At 28.9% G+C, this 22,221-nt stretch overlaps 1 protein-coding gene across 4 annotated transcripts in view; it reads left to right on the top strand.

Annotated features, from left to right (window-relative positions):
• Window positions 1–22,221, top strand: part of Nos (Nitric oxide synthase) — a 90,154-nt gene that overhangs the window by 51,223 nt on the left and 16,710 nt on the right. For all 4 annotated transcript variants that reach the window (XM_015522997.2, XM_015523002.2, XM_015522991.2 and 1 more), the window contains exons 4-7: window positions 7,813–7,975; window positions 9,266–9,357; window positions 14,634–14,775; window positions 17,680–17,819. In XM_015522997.2, the coding sequence (XP_015378483.1) occupies window positions 7,813–7,975; window positions 9,266–9,357; window positions 14,634–14,775; window positions 17,680–17,819 (537 nt within the window). The remainder of the gene's footprint in view (window positions 1–7,812; window positions 7,976–9,265; window positions 9,358–14,633; window positions 14,776–17,679; window positions 17,820–22,221) is intronic.

Below are 22,221 nucleotides of genomic sequence, written 5' to 3'. Positions count from 1 at the left end.
ATTCTGAGTGTGTTCTGACTTTAACATTTATACACTTAGCTGCCGTGGGTAATGTTATTTATAAAACATATCATTACAAAACACATTTTACATCACAGTAAAGTTCTTTACAGTTTTTGACATAAGCAAGTTTTGAAGGTATCCATACAGTTGATAAAAGTGGGCAAAAAGTTGGTGCGCGTTTCCTCTATTGGCACTCGAGTAGACTATTATAATACGAAAACTTGGGTTTTCACTGACGAATACACCAGTGAATGGCACGGGGAGGATGTGATATTTTGGCGAAGCTATTTTAATATTACAACACCATAGTAAAGTAAAAGTAGTATATGGTAGAAATTGTGGTTTAAGTGGTAGTTGTGGTAGTGGTACGTAACTGGTATTGGTATAGTAGCGGGTAAAACGTATTCACCTGGGGAACGAATGAGTTATTATTAAGCGATCTAACAATATGATAGCTACAAAACTTCGTGGACGAACCAAAGTCAAAACGAGGTAGTCGTATACGGGCGAGCATACTAAATAGGTAGCTGGTAACTACCACTCCGATAAATCACACACGCATACCCGCTCACACACGTAGGATTCGCTTATATAGAAAATGGATAGGGATCAATGGTTAACGAAAGGAAATGAAACGTAAATGACCGAAACCTTCCGGCGAGAACTTTTAATACAAAAAGCTACTTTCTTTTAACGTTTTTCTGAAAAACCGTTCTTGGATCTTCTCCCAGTAGAATATGTGTTGTCAGATTTTTCGTTCCAAATGATTAAATGCGTTGAGCCGGCCGCCACTACCGGCCGCCCGCACCAACGCCACTGACTAATAGTAATTCGGTGAAAAATAGTAACGTACCCACTGCCTATATAATTTAAACGACACGCATAAGTAAGAACGTTGTACAATCTGGGTTAGTATGTGTGTGTGTGTGTCCATGGATACGTTTTGGGCGTTTGGTACCGATTTATCTGTATGACATTTAGTAACCTATACTCGTTTGAAACTGATTCGTCGGTACAAGAAAACAATACGCTAAAAATAATTCGAGATCAAACAAATCAAATTTTGTACCTATGACAGAAAAAGTAAAGTTATGATTTATTTCAAACCGGTTGATTCGCAGCAATAACATTAAAATATTTATTTACATTTTTTTCCTCACTGCAGGCATTACGATAGAAATAAACATTATAATTTGACCATACAATATTATAATTTTATCATATCGTTATTTTTATTCGTGCACTATAGACCTATTATATGTGATTGTTTTGCATACAAAATATAACGCATAAACAGTAATGCGTCTTGCGCGTTTAAGCAATTTTCTGCTAACCATATATTGTTAGTTTTCATGATATGGGCCTTTCGTGATACTACTTGATACGAGAAAATTATTACGACCCAGTATATATGCAAATATTCTATAGAGCAAAAAAATATAATACTATATATGGGTAATAAAAACTGTGTACTTTAGCGTAGACACCAGCAATTTACCCGATTTGGCACGAAGTATTGTCATACACTCGCGCCTTTATTATCCGATGTATTCATTATATCCGTCTAGAGATAAAACGACCAAACTTAGTCGGTCATGAAGTGATGAATAACGAACCCGTTTACCCACATTATGAAAACTAAGTCGAAAATACTTACGAAAGTTTTATGCTCTTATACCAGTATCGCGTCCATTACAACTTATTATATTAATAATAGTAATACAACTAAAATTAGCCATCAACTACGTAATTATTTTCATCACAAATTCACAACTGTAAATTGACCTAATAAAAATAACAATACAAACTTATTATTTTTTTAAATATATTTATATTTTAATGCGCCTACTTAATATTGTATAATACGCAACATGGTTCATTAAAATATGCTAAATACATTGCAATAATTTACAACCGATCGTTTCATAATATGAATACATATATATGTGACAGATTTCATATTAATACAGTAAAGTCATTAAAAGGAATGCGAATCTATGTTGATGACAATGATAATAATGATATAACTTTAATTGAATAACTTAATGACATAATATATATTTTAATCAAGACATTTCCATGCTCAACAGCTGAATGCGAACGTGGGTTTAGTGTTATGAACAATATATGTACTGATCTTCGTTCAAGATTGCTTATAAAAACATTTCAAATTCAATGTTCATAAATATTAATCGTCCACCTTTACACAAATGGAATCCTAAAGACTATGTCGAAAGTTGGTTGATCTCTCATAGAGATGATGAAGACAACAAGTCAAGAAAAGTTAATACCAGCACCACAACTGAAGACCCAAAATACAAATTAGGGCAATTACTTTAATTGTGTAAAATGTATTTAAAATGTTTTTTAATAAATTAATTCATATTTTGAGTTAAACAGACAAATATACAAAATAGTGAGTACTTGTTTGATATGCTGTCTACTTTATAATTATTTCATTAATCATAATTCTTTGTATATTGGGTTAATATGCTATCTACAAATGAAAATAGTCGTTTTGTTCACCAAACGTATCATGGTTGTCACTGGTAGATAAATAGACGAATACTGAATAGTGAAAGGAGTGCGGGGGGGGGGGGGGTGTTTGTGGCCCCCCGCGTTTTTTTTTAAATAATTAAGACGTGTATTCATAAACTTTTTAGGACTACATCAGTGGTTTCATTACGTAAAATATACACACCGTGATTTATCTCCCATCGATAATCATAATTTTACAATTTTTCATATTCATTGAATTTCCTTAGGGTTGAAACCAATCAACGTAACGATTTTTGACATTTAATATTAGGTATGCCTAAATAATGAACAGTCAGACATAACGATAGTTCGATGGTGTCTACTTGTGTATAGATAAAAATATCATACACGAGTCATTTTTTGGAAAATAATTAAATAAAAGCAAAGTTTGACTTGAATGAACAAGCCGTAATACTTCGGACAAAGTACCAATTCAGTATGCCATTTGTTGTTGTGAAAATATTGTAGTTGGGAGGTCATTTTATGCACCGTTACACTCGTTAAGCGATTACTCGCTACTCATGCGCATGGTTAAATAATATAAGAGATGAATTCATACATCCGTACATTAACGAAGAGCGAATAAAATCATCCGAACTTTTATCGGACTTAAACATTAGTATTTCAGTTTTAATGGATTATTTACATAATCAAGTATAGTGTCGGTGAAATCAATGGGCGGATGTTTTAAATATCAGCTGAAAACATCGCCAGAATGAGAATTCAAGGTTATTCGCAAACTTCACTGGACTTGAGAACCGGTTAATTTGGTTTCAAATTGTTATAAAACGACACAGTATTATGATCATCGTAAGATTTTTTGATATTACAAAATTTCATCTCGACATCTACCATCATAAATACGAGATGACAATATTGTAGAAACATACAATATATAATGTAATAATAATAGTATAATTATTTTGCTGATCTAAACATTCGTATTAAAGAGCTTGTAAAAGATGAAACGATTTGTTTATAGTATTCTACAGCCACATAACTATTACATATAGCTATATTCAAATCTTAAGACAAACCGTCCTCAATTCTATGCGCCTAACATATGTTAACGTTTAGACAGCATGGGAATGGGACCCATATAGATTCCTATATTTTTCAGGTGCGAAGCTCGTTAAGATAAACACAAATTTCCGAGGATCAAAAGCTATTTAAACGTCATTGCGTAAACATCCATTATATATTATTATAATGCTTAATCGATAAACATTCATGACGCGTGAAGAAATGCTTGGAAAAGATTTCAGACACGTTTCACACAATGCTAGTAAAATGTATATGGATTGGATTAAATTGTTGTGGTGTATTTAGGTGGGTACCAGTATTTGAATTCGTTTGTTTTCGATAATTTCGTGAATTTTTCAATACAAATTTCGTCGATATAATATATTTATATGAATTAATTTGGTTGTGGATAGTTTTTTTTACATGTCAACGGAACACCCCATCACACCAATATCAATCACTATGGATTATCACTACGTGGTTATCGCTACCACACTTTGTTCATCTGTTAGGCCATAGATCAAAACATTGATATATGAGAGCTAAATTTTAAGAAAGTCATCAATCATTAAACGGTTATTGTTTTTTCTGTCTAGTAGAGCTCCAGCCTAGCTATCTATAAACGCTACTCGAAACTAGATTAAGCGTGACCTATATTAATATTATGATTCAATGCAAAGTAATAAACAGTTGAACCTTTAAATACCGGATACTGAAATTGTATTCATTATTCCGAGTTATACGCTATTCAAAGGATTCAGTAGCTTGTTCCACAAAACAATACGCTATATTTTGGAAGTGTCCGTTAGGGAAGTTTCACTGTATTTTCAATAATATTTAATGCGATGAACTGATCTGGTGATAAATATAGACGAGTAAACTCTCATATCTAATATTTTCTTTTCACTAGAATACGGAAATAACTTGATTTATAAGAAAGCAAAATATCTTCTCGCTATATAATTGTTTGGTTTGTATATTTGCTAAGCACGATAAAATAATATCGTATGCTATAAATTGTTTTTTTATTCCACTGTCCGGATGTATTTCAAATACTTGGTATTTTGTAAAAATTTACTTGTGCACTATACGTTCAAGCTTGAATACATCTCCGATTCCAAAGTAGATATTTGAAAAGCATTTACATTATTTGTATTCAATGTATTCCTCAACTCGTTTTTTAAAAGCATTTTTTTATGAAACTGGTATGTCACACAAACAAAGTACTATTTCAACACCAAAATATAATTATTATAAATTTAAAATTATCATATGATATATATATATATATATATATATAAATCAAATATAGTACTCTTCGTCACAATATCTCCCACACGGCCACACCCACTACCCCACGTGTAATTGCCGCTGAACGACATGAACCTGGTGGAAGAGGGAACAACGATCGCCAAGTGTCATACGCCGCGAGAACGATAAATTATCATAATCATAATAATAATAATATCTAAACATTAAACGTGCCACAGGTAATCATGTACCTAATCTTGATATAAACCTTCTTAGACGGCGTCGTATTATACGCGTTTCTTGCGTTCGCGAGAATGGAAGAAAAGGACTGTATTATTATTAATACGGGAGAGACCGCGTCGTATCGTTATACCCATTCAGTCACAATAAATTCGTCGCCGTGTGCTACTCGTATAAACTCGCGTATATATAATATAATAATAATATTGCTATAGTAATCCACGCAGAGACGTCGAGAGCTTATTCTCTATTGTCTTCCCCTCCCCAACGCACACACACACACCCTCTAACCCATGTACTCCACCCATCACGTCACGCCTTACCATCGTTGTTTCCGTCATAATGACAAAATAATTATCATTACCTACCTATGTAATATAATATTATTAATAATATCTTTGTATTATTTTACGAGTCTATACGTATATTATGTATGTGACAGCGACACATGTATTTGTACCAACTTGTACACACAATACACGGTACAAGCAAAATAATAATTATAATATTAACAATAATAACAATAATAATTTCGAATACCCAGAGGTAGCCCGCGGCTATATTATAATATTATAATATATTATACGCAGAGTAGTAAATAGTTCTCTTATCACTAAACCACCATTCCCTCAGCAAATGTATGTGTTTTGGTAAACTTTTTTAGATCTAAAAATAAATTGAGCTCATTTATATAACACAACATTTTTTATCGTTATCATTTTTAAGTTTTTTATTTTATTTTAAATGAAAACACATTTATAATTTCATACCCCGAATCAATAAATATTTAAAGTTCAGACGAATGGAGAGCACACAAACGTTTTGGGGTGTACTGCTGTGTTGCTTCACGACTCCACTCATCTGCTGGTTCAGAAACGTATGATATTGTAATTTAAAAAAGTAAAGTACTTAAAAAAATAATATTATTATAAATGTAGTTTGTTTTTTCGAAATTGTTGTGTTGTAACGACTCGAAGAAAAAATGTTTTTCATAACACATAAACATTTAACATACCCAGACAATAAATTACTATCGTTTAACTGGTAAAATATTCATCTCGTACACTTTTATATATTTAGAATGTGTTTGAATGTCGAATACGTTTATAGTAAATCGTACACGTGAATTGTTTATTTGTAAATAATAATAATATATTACTATAATCCTCATCTCGTGATCGTTCGCTGGTTTCGGCAGTACACATTTTTCGTTTATCAACCGAATTGAACTTGTGTGACGTATTTTTTTCAACGATTTCGATCGATAAACCCACCGTAAAGGGAAAATATATTTAAATTTTAAATGACCACATGCAAAAATAAATAGACCTCAGCATCCAAAAACGGCACGATAATCAAACAAATCGTCTTATTATAACGCTATGGTCTACGACGACAATATCATCGACAAAAATCGGTACAAAATCTAAAATCACGAATTGTTTTACTTGGAATTCTATAGATAGGTATGCAATAAATTAGCGGGATACAGCGCAAATGCCTGTACTTAAAATGTGTCGTACAAAATGCACGCGTCTGACCACCACCGTCCACCATCCCCACTAACCGACGTCACCTAGTGATTAAAACATTTTAATTTCAAACTTTTGAACGATCTCAAGGTGTAGTAGGTATACTTAAACTTCTAACCAGGATATCACGAGGTATGAAAACTGATAAGCAATCGTGTTATTTCGTAGAAGTCGTATTCTACCGAACCCGGTGTCCACTTAAATATTACAGTGGCATAATGCTTGAGCGTTATTCTAATATACAAATAATTTATTATTATTTCACTCGATTACTTTTTCCTATTTATTTGTATCGTCTTACGAGTATAGTCTCAAATTAAGGAGATATTTATAATCGTATACCCAAATAATTCTCTTTAAAAATGATCAACATTTCCCTAACACGTGTTTTAAGGTACCTAAATAAATTGTATAATTATGTATCAGCAGCACTCCGAAGGGGTGGATCTGGGTCAAGACACCTCCACATCATTGTAGCATATAGCATATAAAATGTTTAATGAAAAAAAAATGGTATTAAAATGTTTCTTATATACAGCCATTAATATGAATTATAATTTGTAATTTATTTAAATGCATGTTAATGAAAAAAAAATGAAATGGAAATTCATTTCTTAATTTGATCTCTACCGACACAAAAAACTGCTACTACTGAGCTGCGCGAACCCTAGCTGTTAAGGTGAATTTGTATGAAAAAAAATATGTTAGATGCGCAAATAAACATTTCGAATATATAACATTACTCCGTCCAATCACTTCTAATTGGGTTTCATTAGAAATGCGAGTTCATACCATACAAGGTATTATACGCATGGTATGAAATTATCTTATACGATATGTATAAAAAAACTACACACATTAGTTAATATTATTAAAAAATGTATTTGATGTTTTAGAATATAATTTATCATGAATTGTAACTAGGTACATTATTTTTAGTTAAAATCATTTCTATTCATTAGGATTGAAGGCATAACTTCAAATATTAATTGAATCTAAAATAATTTGTGTGGTATTGTGGCTTTAAAATGTTTTCTGAAATCATTAAGACATTTTAAAATTGATCATTAGAGTTATCACCCGGATTCAATTACTTTAATAGTCTAAGTACTATGATGTGTATAATACGGTATAAGATAAAAAAAAAAATTAAAACACCGTATTTTAACATCTCTAAGTTTTAACAGTAAACGCGTTCATTTAACAACGGTTTTCATATTTACAGGTCCAATACACCAGCGTATGAGGCCAGATGGGAACAAGTACAACAAGAAGTTAATGCGACGGGTACTTATCAACTTACAGAAACTGAATTGGTATTTGGTGCCAAATTAGCATGGAGGAATTCTGCCAGATGCATTGGACGAATACAATGGGCTAAACTGCAGGTTCGTGTGTTCATAATATGATAGTTTCCATAACTGTTAAACGCAGAAATTTAGTTATATTTTACGTATATTTACGTTAGGATTATATTATAATAACAATAATAAAATTCGAATATTTCAGTAATATTACGAGAGTAATATTGTAAGGAATTGTTATTTATGATGATGTTTATTATAAAAGATACTAGTAACGAAAATTATTTTCTTACTGCATGAAATATAAAAACGTAAGAAACAAAAATATTTACGAAATCCGATTGAAATATTTTATATTTTAAAGAATAATAGTTTTTAAATAAATATATATTACAATATATTAAAAATGCAATTTTGCAACCGTTCTACACTCTCACTATACGTGTGTCTTATCTTCACCAAGTTATATACAGTTTGACAATAGTTGTATGTCTAACATATATTTAAATGTTCGTGAAAAATAAAAATGTCAATGAAAACATTTTTTAAGCTGTAACTTTAAGGCTACGCACGGATCATTTTTAACCCATTCTGCTGAACACGCTTCAATGGTTCTAAACATCCATTCAATCAAGACTATAATCTTTTTTTTTTACCAAGTCATCCATACAGTTAGATTTTGAACTCAAACCCATTGAGTATTCATGGGTGATTGAGAATAAAACATTTGAACATACGCCGATGATAAGTGAATTGTCGGTGGTTATCTATAATAAAACGTATATAATCTCATTCTAGTGTGTTAAAAATGAATTGAATTATAAACATTTGTCTGGTAGATAGTTCCGTACCGTACTGGATAATAAATATGAATAATATTATACGTAAAATGCATCGTATGAAACTCCTATATTTATGAATGTATCATGTCTCGAAATCAATTGCTTATAATTTAACAGTATTGTTTTTAAACTCTAAACTTTATTTATTGCACATAACAATTTTTCAATTTATTATTAAATTACATATTCCCATAATATATGTCAGTTAACATATTTTGTAGAGTACCACTTAAAATAATACATCGATTTTTAACATGTCAAAAATATTTTTTGTTTTATATTCAAGAAAATACTTGATTATTAAACGGTTTAGTAGGTACTAACCTATGAATTAATAAATTTATACCTTCACATTTATATTTAAAAATATTTTATTTTTTTCATTACCTATATATCATCAACGTTGCCTGGCCCAGGCTCCATAAATCGTTACTATTTGGATTTTCTTAATTATTCTGAAATTATTTCAAATATAGACATATACTTACCCGAATTTGTTCGGAATATTTGATAATTATTGTTTATTTTTCAGATGTTTGATTGTAGATCAGTGACTACGACTAGCAACATGTTCGAAGCTATTTGCAACCACATCAAGTACAGCACAAACAAGGGTAACATAAGGTTTGTAACTAAAATAAACATTATTCACAATACACGGTACAAGTCTTTAACATTTCTCAAAACACAAATGCATTCATCCATATGACCACTATAAAATACCTATCTATGTATGTGTATTAGCATATTAAACAAAATTCTGGAAGCGAAACTTCTCAATTTATTCTTCTCCAAACCCTTATTATATACCTAGCGATATTATTGTTGTTGTTGTTGTTGTTGTTGGTGGTGGGAGTGGTGATGATGGTAGTGGTAGGGATGCTGTTGGTGAAAGTAGTCGAGGGGTTGTGGTGCCAGTGGTAGTAGTGTTGGTGTTATATAAATAGCATCGTCGAGTAGTCCGATTTCAGTGTGCGTTTAATAATTTAATTTGCATACGCAAACCAGCGTGCGATCCTTCTTCACTTCATCCAATAAAGACAGAATTAAATTCTACAAGTTTGATTAAACTGTCAGCTATTGATTGGATTTACCATATGAACCCGTTCGTGTCACCTTTATTCTTGTAGATTTCATTGTAACCAACACATTTGCATATATTGGAGAATAAATCATGTCTTAAATCCAAAACAGATATTTCACGTCGTTTTCTAACTAATAATTTATTTGACTTCCACGTTTGTAAATGATGTACAAGTCGGCTGTAAATATGATCGAAAAAAAAATTTAACTCTAATTAAAGAATCAATAAACTAGGCTGAATATAATGATATATTTTAAATAATATGTGACTTGGAATATTTCTTCATTCGTATCAAAAAGTGAATACAAAAAATATTACTAACCAATATAGATCGAAGAATAATCGAAGATAGCAAATCATCCACTAACGACTAATCGATAAAAAAAAAAATACAATACTTTTTTTTATAGAAGCAAAGGCCGTAGCATACGAATCATGTTTTTATTTTTAAAACTGAATGATCATTATAACGTGTAGTGAGATGTAATAACAATTCAAACGCAGTTACCATTACCATAAAAATCGATATACTATAATTCTAAGAACAAAATTATAGGTAAAAGTCTACGTCCTACGAATGAATGTTTCATCCATTTTTTTAACTGTATTTTAGTTATTCCAATACCATATGATACATAAAAAAAAATTGGTTTTGTTATAAACAGTCTGCCTAATAACAAAAAATAAAAAAATAAGGTGTCATATATCTTATAGCTCCAAATTTACTACTTAAATGAATATTTCATAAGGTTCCATTCTATAATTTTATTCGTATACTCCACGTTTATAATAAAATTATGTTTATTACCTTTTATAACATATTGGCACTTGTACAAATCGAAAAAAAAAACCGAATACATTTAATAAATTAAAGTATTTTATTTTTTTTATATTTCGAGTTTTTTTATTGAGTTCGGCCTATTACATTTTGAGATTTCTTTAATTATAATAAATATTTTTACAGTCATCAAATATATTAAAATATATTTAATTAGAAAATAAATTGAAAATACTTTTTTGTCCATTTATTATAATGTATTATTACTAGAAAACTAGATGCAATAATGATACGATATGATTAAATAAATAGTTTATTGAGTATTTATTGGACTTAAAAGAAATCTTTGTTGAAATTATTGTGTAATAATCCAGGTTTAAAAGTAATTTATACATATTGTTAGACTGGATTTTTAAGATTAAATACGAATATTTCATGGTTGATTGTTGCATATGAAAATTTCATTTTGCGAGTAGATTTTTGTAGTGTTTTTTCAAAGTATTTATTATCTTTAATATATTTGTTTGTATCCTATAATAGGCCATTCCTTAAGGCTTAAATTATTGACCGTGATCAATGACCTGCAGTGATCACGATCACTACGATCACGGTAAGGTATGAAAGTTATGACTTTTAAATATTTTTACAATACTTTTCAGTTGTCTGTAATTTTATTGTTGTCATATCAGACACAACGTGGAATGTAACAGCAATTACGCTAGAATGGCAGATAAAACAACATCGGTGGCATCGGGGATACCATAATGTTTTTTAAAAATTTGAAAATAAATAGAAATATAATAATATATAGACATTTAATGACCTCTGAGTGGTTGACAGTTCACTTGAGCCCACATAAATCAACTGAAAAGTATTCATTTTTTCAGTGATGCAAAGTAATGTTAATGCTATAAGAGATGTATAATTTATTTTTTAACAAATAATTATCACTATAGGTTGGTACAGAAAACCCCAATTTAAATTAATAACTATTAATTATTTTCATTTGAATATTATTATAAAAATAATATTATGTAATTATAGCATAATATATCAATGTAAATACAATCAATGGCCGATTTCCAACCGAATAATTCGTAAGCAATACAATTTTTTGACTTAGTATCACAAGGTGTTATTTAAAAGTTTTATAAACTGAAAATACATCAAATGAGATTTAATTTCCTGCGTCACCTAATGTCGCTAGCACTTATTCCAGCATACGGTATAATAATATAATACATTATATACGTATATAAATTCGATGAACTCAAAGTTGGAACTAAAGAGGAAAGGATTTTGCATATAGGAATACCAATGAATCTGAAAAGTTTCTTATTAAGACAATTTTGCAGTAAACTTTACATTTTATGCAATCATTTTAAACAGAATGAGCGTATCCAAAATTTACATTTTCCACACTATTGTTAATCTTAAAACCTAATATATAAAAATTAAATAGTTAAAACTTCAAAAAAATTAAGCTGATAAAATATACCTCTAGCGTGAACTACTTTATTATCTACTAGAATTTATTATTTATAATATTCTTATTAACATGAAAGTCACTGGTCAAAATACTTTTTGAACAATAAGTAATCCATCTCTGTTCAAAAGGGCATAATATATTCTCGAATATATATAAAAAAAAAATACAATCGATTACTGTTACGTTTTCTGCACATAAAAGATTCCTTAAATTGTTTTCAATTTCAAATTTATATACTTAAATGCTAAATTTATGATTTACGTTGACTGATCTATTAAAGAATTTTCCATTTTTTTTTTTTTTTTTTTTTTTGATAAATTCATTCAAAATTAAACAATGTGTAGCAAACATTTAAATAAGCAGTTAAAAAAATATCAACTATTTTACATAAATTATCAATTTTAAATACTGAATTTATTTTTACAAACACAGACTTTTTCCGGTTAAGATTTTCGGTTTTACAACACTTTATTAAAAAGTTACAAAAACGAATTGAAAAGTTTCAACAGTCACTTACAATTTACAAAGTTTTGAAAGGATAAGTCTATAAGTTTCCCCTTTATAAAAACCACAGTAGGTAATGCGGTTGAAAGAACTTCGTCACATTTTTTTGTTAGTGAACAGATGATGATTCTATTTACACTAAATACTTTGTTATTTAAATTGTGTTGGTTATAATTTAAAAATAAACTATATAAACATGTTTATATTTTTAAATGAACATAATTAATTATGTAGTTATCCATTCATTATAAACCAACAATCAGTTCTTAAGTTCAATGTTTACATAGCACCACCTTCTTTAAATACAAAATGTTATATTATAATAAAATTTTTATTACAACTTTATTATTTTTCGTCTTACTGTTCGATAACAGGTATACTATTAAGTATAAACTATAAAGACACAATTCTTAATTTTTTTTTTAAATTATCAACAGATAGAAAACAAAATCTTAAATTGATACCAAACATTAATTATAAAGTTCATCGTCTGTTATATTATTTTCCATATGTTTTCTATAGTATTGTCACCGGATAATGTCTGAAAAATCGTCCTTATACTTATTTCAAAGCCTTGAAGCGTCCGATGGATCGCAAAATATTAATATTACACCGAATAGTTCTCTCATTTTATTAATTGAACGACATACTGCTGCTTATTCTAAAGCTAAATTCCACTGATTGTCATCTTCTAATAATCCAAGGGCTCTACATGTTGCTTGAAATGTCAGATATTCGGTGTTGTTCACAGTCTTCAAAAATTAATACGATGTTGGGCCTTTTGTGTGATGAAGAAGAAGACGAAGATGGTAACATTCAACATTCTTTTGGTTGATTGTATAAACTCTACCCAAAGCTGTATCTTTCTTAACTCCTGACCAACCAACGACATTCTGGCCATATTTACGTCTGACAAATTTCTTACTTATCCACACATAATACGAAGCAACTTGTGGATAAACCAATGTTATTGCAAAACCATTGGCTTGACATATCAGAAAAAAAGCCTGAAGAGTAGTTATAGGAGGAATTTCTATTCTTTCTGTGACATTATCTTCTGTAAAGTAAACACGTTGTCTATTTTCTAAGAGAACATAAAGATGAGTAATCTTTATAGAGTAGCTGGATACCTATCGTGTATATGAAAACCTAAAATTTTCCAAGCTACTTCGGCAATAAAAGTACGCAAAAAACTGGTTTGTACGGAACAGCCCACCTGTTATCTAAGTCAATCGACTTAATACTTACTTTCAAACCTCCATCATTTGTAGATCGCCTTCTATATTTTGGATGGCCATCTTCTGCTTTTTGATTTTCTTTAATCAGGGTAACTGGATAACGTTTGCTGCAAACACCTTCTTTCATGCAAGGAAAATTTCTGTTCAAAAGTTCACCTGGTCCATGTATCATGTCAGCCTTTACTATCTCGTACAATAAAGGATCTATAACTGGATTCAGAATCTCAGCACACACGAATTTATCTATCATATCTGATGATATTCCGCGATATCCGCGATGGATTTTCAGACCGGTTAATGGTTTCTCGTCTTTTTTTTTAGCTTCCTTGACTTTATTGCTTTGAAGTCTATATGTACATCTAACACGGCAACGCTTCTTACTTTTATTAATTAAATTGTCTCTAACATACATAATTCATAACAAATGATATATTTTTATTTATATATATATATATATATTATTGGTTAAGTATCAACTACTTAGGTTATTAACTTTAACAAAAGTATTACATTTTTACATTATTATATATTATGTTATTGTAAAATTCAATTTTTGTAGATATAAAATTATGTTTTGATAGTTACAAAATGGACTATTTTTATATTTTATAATTTGTATACGACATATTATGTTTGATAATGTTTCAACAAGTATAACATATAGTTAAATATTAAAATTTTTAGTTTGGCAATAAAGGAATAGGTACGATTTTGGTTCAAAAGTATCTCGCCCGTTCAAAGATATTGTTGATGAGTGTATCAATAAATTAATCATCATGCTTCATAATCAAATATTTATGTTTATAGATCAGCTATAACTGTTTTTCAACAAAGGACCGATGGTCGGCATGATTTTCGTGTTTGGAACTCTCAACTAATTTCTTACGCCGGATACAAACAACCAGACGGAACAATCATTGGCGACCCGATGAACGTAGAATTCACTGACGTAATGTTATATTAAAAATAAAAATAATTTACTTTATGGTTTTTAGTTATTATTATAAGCTCCATACTTCCGATTATTATAGCTATGAAAATAATACGGTGTTTGTATACAAATATTTACAAATTATCAGACTGGTATTATAGTGGTGAATCGTAAAACACATTGTATTTCAATTTTAACGACTTCAAATCAATCTGCAGCTAATGATTAAGTTGATTGCAACTATTCATAATATCTTTACCTATCGACTCCACCAAATATTAATTCTCCCCAGCCTTAAATTTCACATTATATGTTATAAATATTAAATATAATATTTGTTGAGTTAACCATTTGAACAAAGCAATGAATATATTTATAAATTTAAGACACAGTGTAATCGATAGATAAATATAGCATGGATAGCAGTCAGGGGAATCAATACCAAATGAGTCGATATATACCTTTTTTTTTGAACAGAATGTTTTGTTGGAATCGATAATTTGCGTATGAACTACTGTTATATTTTGAACCTACCGTCACATTTTGGGCAAAATATGTTATTTATCATTATATTATGGTAATAATGTTTTCTATATTGTAGTTGTATGTTGTATTAATCGCTATTATTGTTACGACAAATTTTTCAATACAATCTAAGGCCAGTTGTTTCTCTTATGTCATTCATAAATTCATCAAAACTCCTAGAGAATGGATGATAATGAAAAGACCTCTAACATAAATTAGTATATTCAAAGCTGTCATTTAGTTCGAAATGAAACTGGACTTCAGAAATTGCCAATTGACTCGATTAAAACTCAAATAATATGTAACAAAAAATAAAACCATTCATTAAAACAAATACAAGACTTTACTAAAATAATAAATAACATTATTTATAATTAAATAGTAAAAACCTAAATAGTGAATATACTGTACGAAATGAAATAGACTGCACTCAAACTAAAATAATTATACTTGTCTATTAGTACCATTGAAATTAGTCTCTATAATATTTAACATTGGTATACTTACCTAGTAGTTTAGACATTTAGTTAATATATTATTGTTTGTTAGTCTTAGTTTATGCCTTTATGGTTGAAAACTCAACATAATATAATTATATCGGTACAAAGCCTCACATTGACAAAACCACATATATTTATTAGTAAAGGCCGGATTTATAGAAATTTTAAATTATAAAATATGCATGCAAACATGTAAGAACTAATAAAATACAATATACAGGGTGTCCAGAGAGGATTTGCCTACCCATTGTGATATCTCCTGAAATAATGGACATATCAAAATTATGGTTTTGTAATAAGACTCACAGGAACAAGAACAACAATTATTTCATACTTTAGTTTATTTTAATGTTTTGGTAAAAAAGTTAAAAAAATTATTTCTTTATTTAATCATTTCCAAAAAAATTAACTAGAGGCATTTGGTTTAATTCTGGTTTTGTTATAAGACTTACAGGGATAATAACTACTATTATTTCATTTTAAAATTTAATTTAAACGTTTTGGTAAAAATTAAAAAATGTATTTTTTATTTAATTATATTCCCAAAAAAATTGAGTGTAACCATTTTGTAGAGTTTATTTTTCTGAAAATATTGACGTTTCAAAATTTTATTTTCATTAATTTTTTGATTTTTAATTTTTTTTTAGTTTCGAGCAAAATTTCGAATTATTTAACATTGTAGTGTTACATGTAACACGCCGCGCCGCAAGGATTCTTGTACGGCCAGCCTAACACTTCCGTCTTCCAGTGTGTCTAGTTAATAGTTATAATCATATTTTATTTCTTCAAAACTAGAAAAAATATTAAAAATCATGAAGTTAGTAAAAATGAAGTTTTGAAACGTCAATATTTTCAGAAAATAAACTCTACAAAATGGTTATAGTCAATTTTTTGGAAATAATTAAATAAAAAAATTAATTTTTAATTTTTTACCAAAACATTTTAATTAAATTTAAAAATGAAATAATAAAATTGTAGTTCTTATCCCTGTAAGTCTTATAACAAAACCAGAATTGTGATATCTCCATTATTTCGTGAGATATCACAATGGGTAAATAATCCTCGCGGGATACCCGGTATGCTAGAATAAAAGGCAAAACACGCATACTAAAATTTCAATTTCTATTGAATTTTATATTTTACTTAAATTTTGAAGTAATAAATTATCATTTATCACTCATAATTAGTTATTAATTTTATTTAAATTTTTATTAAAAATACATCCGACGAATAATTTGGAACAGACAAATCGTTGAAATGACCACTACCACCTTGAAATATTTTCAAAATTTCTTTTAAAACCATTAGTCCTTTATTTTTATTGAAACATTTTGAAATTTTGTTTAAATTATTGTGCTATTTGCTCCTGTAGAAAGTTCATTGTCAGATAAAACCAGTAGAGCCACGTTTCCACTGTTACTTGCACAACCAACATATGTCAGAATATACAAAACAATACAGTATAAAATTTTGATATTTAATCGATTAAGTAATGGTTTATGTACACTCAATGAATGCATGTTTATTATGTTTAAAATAACAAAATGTATTTTATGCAAAATTCAGTTTTTATTTATTACATTTATACAATATACTTTACATGAAACAAATTTATTAGAATTTAAACCCAGATTCAATCGTACATATTATTGTTTTTGTTTTTTATTATAATATACGAGTAATACTATGACTGTTCAAACTAAAATTTTCGGTAATTCACGTACATTGCACGGAATGTGTGGTCACGTGGAGTGGGCATGCGTACACGGAATGTGTGGTAGGCGTTACGTTACATACTTTACCCGAAATATGTTAATATGTTGGTACGCCAAACACTCAATTGGTACAATATGACGTTCTGGACTTAATTAAATTAACGAAGTGACGTGGCTTTCAGGTGTGTATGAAACTCGGTTGGCGCGGAAAGGGCACAAGATGGGATTTACTGCCTTTAGTGTTATCAGCAAACGGTCACGATCCAGATTATTTCGATTTACCGAGGGAACTAGTTTTGGAGGTTTCACTTGTTCATCCTTCGTGAGTACAAACTATTACACGCTATACTTAACACATTAAAATAAATTATGTCATTATGATATTATGAATAATCAAGGATTTTAGAATATCGGTCCATCGTGTACTTAAATATTTAACACGTATATATAAGACAAGACAACGATACAATTATTTTTTTTTTTTATTTTAAATTTTATACCAAAGATACAATTACAATTGATGATATTTTTATACACATAATTTGATTTTTCGAACACGAATTGCGTATCCAAATATTTAAACTAGTAATTTTCACTTAGTTAACTTTGTAAATATTTGTACTGAATTTTTTGCAAATATTTTTTGATGCATAAATATTTGTTTCTTAATTTCATTCCATGAATATAATACAACTAAGAAACATGAATAAAAACGATGCACATAAATCTTAATAAAATTGTTTACTGTGTATAATTGGCAATTATACGTGTATGATATTTCTAGGATTTTTACTAGAGTTTTCATCAAACTACTGCATATTCCGGTATTTAAACCAGTAAAACATTTTATAAAGTAGGTATATGGCATATGGCGTCATAATAAATATGCATGAAAGTTATTAAAATATACACACATAATGACCCATATATGTTTGCTATGAGTTTCATATTTTGATGTATATAACGTGAGATATAGTGTCGAAAGGAAGTAAATAGTTAAGGGATAAAAAATATTATTTTTCTTTTAACGAAGCAGTTTGATTAAAAACCAATAAAATTCCTCATAAAAACCAAAGATAATTTGCTTGAATAAAATATAAATTGATTAAAAAGTGAACTACATTTATTATTCCATACAATAATCTCCAGTTCGGACGATTGATAAAATCGCATAATTACATTTTATTCTCGAATCTTAATATGCTTCCTAATAACTTGTTGATTATTATTGCGTATAATTATTATAACTGAAAATTAATTTAATGTTGATAAACTATAAAAAAAAAAGTGTATTTCATCCAATTTTAAATACGGAACACTGACAAAATATATAGACGTATACTACTTGTCCATACTCTCCATTATCAGCTTATACAATATTGCTGGTGTTACGATAATATTATGTATATTTTTGTATTTAACCATTATAAACTTAACACAGTGTTCCAACACATTATCTAAACATTTTTCAATTATTAGTCTTATTTATGACTGTGAGTGATTACATATTATGTAATATATACGTATATGTTACTGCTAAAGTCCAAAATTGGATAATGTTATTATAGTATTCTTAAAATTAACTAGTTTTGGGCCACGTGCTCGATAAACCCGTACGCTGTCATCTTAAAAATCGGCAAAACCGTAGGACGAAGATCGTTTGAGTGTGAAGCAACTACTATAAGTGTTTTGTTTCATGATTATATTTTTATATTTATACCAATAAAAGTGATTCCAACAGAAATCGTCGTTTCGAACTTAATTTGGTTTTATATATGGCCATATGGGTGATTATTCGACAAATAATTTAAGATTTTAGTATTTTCCTAATTTTTTTTTATGTCATTCAACGACGAAAGTTCTGCAGCAACTTATGTCTCTAAATTTGTAGTGGACAATAAAATAATTTATAATTTTAAATTTTTAGACTAATTATTTTTACCTAATAATTTTAAAGTTTATAATTCATTGGGTACACGTCAGAATAAATTATAAATATCCAATGGCATTATTGACTTGAAAAACAATGACTGTGTTTATTCAGGATAAACGTCGAAATAAAATATAATTTTCACTTACATTTTTATTTATTCTTCGGAAAAAGCTAGCATAGGGATAGTAAAATATTTCAATCAGTGGTAATATTCACATATTGTATCTAATTTAGTGTATAACTAAACTTGGCTAGAGTGACAGTTATCAAATACCAAATATATTGTCAAGTTAGTAGTAATCACTATCTAAACAGTGAGACAGCGGACCAGCGTCTGGAATAACAACACATAGTCTATTGGTATCATGCTTGTTATATATTTCCATATAATAATTATTTAATATTTACACGGTAGGGACTGCAAGAGTCACGGGTGTGACGGTCAGTCTACTAAGGCGGACTGCCGCCGTGAGAGCTAGTAGCGACCGGCACTTGCGTGGTATTTTTTACAATGGTAAATTAAAAATAATATTGTTGTTATTATAAAATGTAATATACATTAATAATAATAAGAGCATAACACTCTATTTTTAATACTTATAAAATACTACATCAAATACTGGATTGAAAATCTGGTGAAATCAATAAAATCTAATCTATCATAAGCAGAAAATTATAGTTACCAAATAGTTTTACGAAAAACAAATGAATGTTGAATACATTGCTTACAAATAGAAGCAGCCTACTGTCACTCTTTGAATAAATGGAGAAGAAATATCACCCATGCGATGTCTGATGTCTGTGACAAGTCATCAATGGAAGTAGCGAATTGACAAAACATCGAAGAACACACACTGGTGAAAAATCTCACACGTATGGTTTTTCTCCAGCGTGTGTTCGTCGATGAGTGTGACAAGTCATTCAACAGAATTAGCGATTTGACAATATTCGACGAACACACACTGGCTAAAAACCATACGGGTGCGATGTCTGTGATAAGCCGTTCTCTTAAAGTTTTAGTTTGACGAGACATGAACGTCCGCACATGGCACTCTGATCGGTTTGATCAAAGATCTAAGATTCAAAGATCATATTGAAATAGGTCAACATATAATGTTTTTACTGATGATGTGTTTTATATAATAAGGCGTTTACAGTTTTCTTCTAAATCCGTAATCTTTTAAAGCCAATTTGTACACGTTTTAGTATTTGTATAAAATTAACTAATAATAGATAACAATACATTTTTGATTAATCGAACAAAATTGTTAATTTATGGTAATATTAATTTAAGTAATTTAGGTACACATTTATACATTTTTAGGAAACTCGAAATATTACTCACGTATATCGTTTTATGTTTTATCATCAAATATGACGTGAAAGAAATTATTGACGCTTGAACTGGACGTGCTGAAAATGATCACGTGTGGACCCAGAAGTACTCTCTAGTCTCTCTTCTTCTCTTTGGAAAAATTATATATAACATGTATTTATTTGTGTAATGCTTGCTGTACCTCTCGGCGTTACGCGCACCAAAATGTATTTTTACATGACAGCCAGGGTTATACAGTATCAAAGATATAAATATATTATTATATCTAGTATCTTGTACCTATTATGATAAATTTTATATTAGAATCATGTATATATTTTTTCCAAAAGACACAAGATATTATCATTGTAAAAATTTGTACTGAACAGTATCAAGACATTTTTGATTTTCATATTTTTACGAAAAATTTTCCAGGTGTAGTCGAGCCGAAATTAACGATAGTGAAAAAATGTACCACAAAATCTTATAACTTGTAAGATAATTTGAAAAACATTAAATTAAATTAGGATTCCGTATGCTTATATACGGTATACATATGTACACCAATTTACAGTCATACAGATAAGCACTAAATTAACAATTTTGGATTCTATAGCCTTGACATTAGGATATGGATTATCTCTATATTACCCCGATAAAGTAGGTAATAACTTGAGCCTCCTTTTCACGGCTAATGTAAAATATTATTAGTAGTATTAATACATAATATATTATATTTATTTCAATAAAATTAATTAATATAAGTTAATAATTAAATATTAAAATATACTTTATGTTACATTAAATTAATTTTTATTACCTAGATATAAAATCTATTTTATTATTTTATTAGATATAATTAATTTTAAATAATATCATAATTACGGTTAAGATTATTTTTGAAAATAAATTACCTATTTTGCAAACAAATTACAAATACGTTGTTTATTTGCACCTTCGTTTAAAATGTTTTGAGTATTACTTCCACAACACTCACACATTTTAGACATTTCTTCATCCTACGAAAAAAAAAGTTATTTAATATTTTGTAAACAGTATTATTTATGTATTATTTAATCTTCTGATGATGATATATGATCTATAGTTTCTGGTAAAAGAATATACGTCGACAATTCAATTTTGATATCATTACCACACTTTTGGAACACCAAAAATACAAAATATGTCTATAATATGTTTTGCAACCTCTTCAGCTTGTTTGGTTTTTAATGCTCTTATTTGTATAAGCTTTGTAACATGGTCTTGGTAAACCATAATAATAATAATAATATTCCGCCCAGTCTACTTGTGACTTTATTATGTCAATAATGTCAACTTGAGCTCTACCATTCATTTCAGAGAATATCATTGGTTTAGTAACAAGACCTTTTTTTTACGACTACGCTTGATTTTTTTTAGTTTTGATCTCACGTTTTTAATTTATAATACTATTTTGAAATATTTTTTTTTATGATA

This window comes from Diuraphis noxia, unplaced genomic scaffold (genome assembly GCF_037042655.1).
Source record: "Diuraphis noxia isolate RWA-SAM2 unplaced genomic scaffold, SU_Dnox_SAM2 contig0002, whole genome shotgun sequence".
Lineage (NCBI taxonomy): Eukaryota > Metazoa > Arthropoda > Insecta > Hemiptera > Aphididae > Diuraphis > Diuraphis noxia.
Note: the sequence above shows the minus strand (reverse complement) of the source record. Positions and strands in the feature narration are given on the sequence as shown.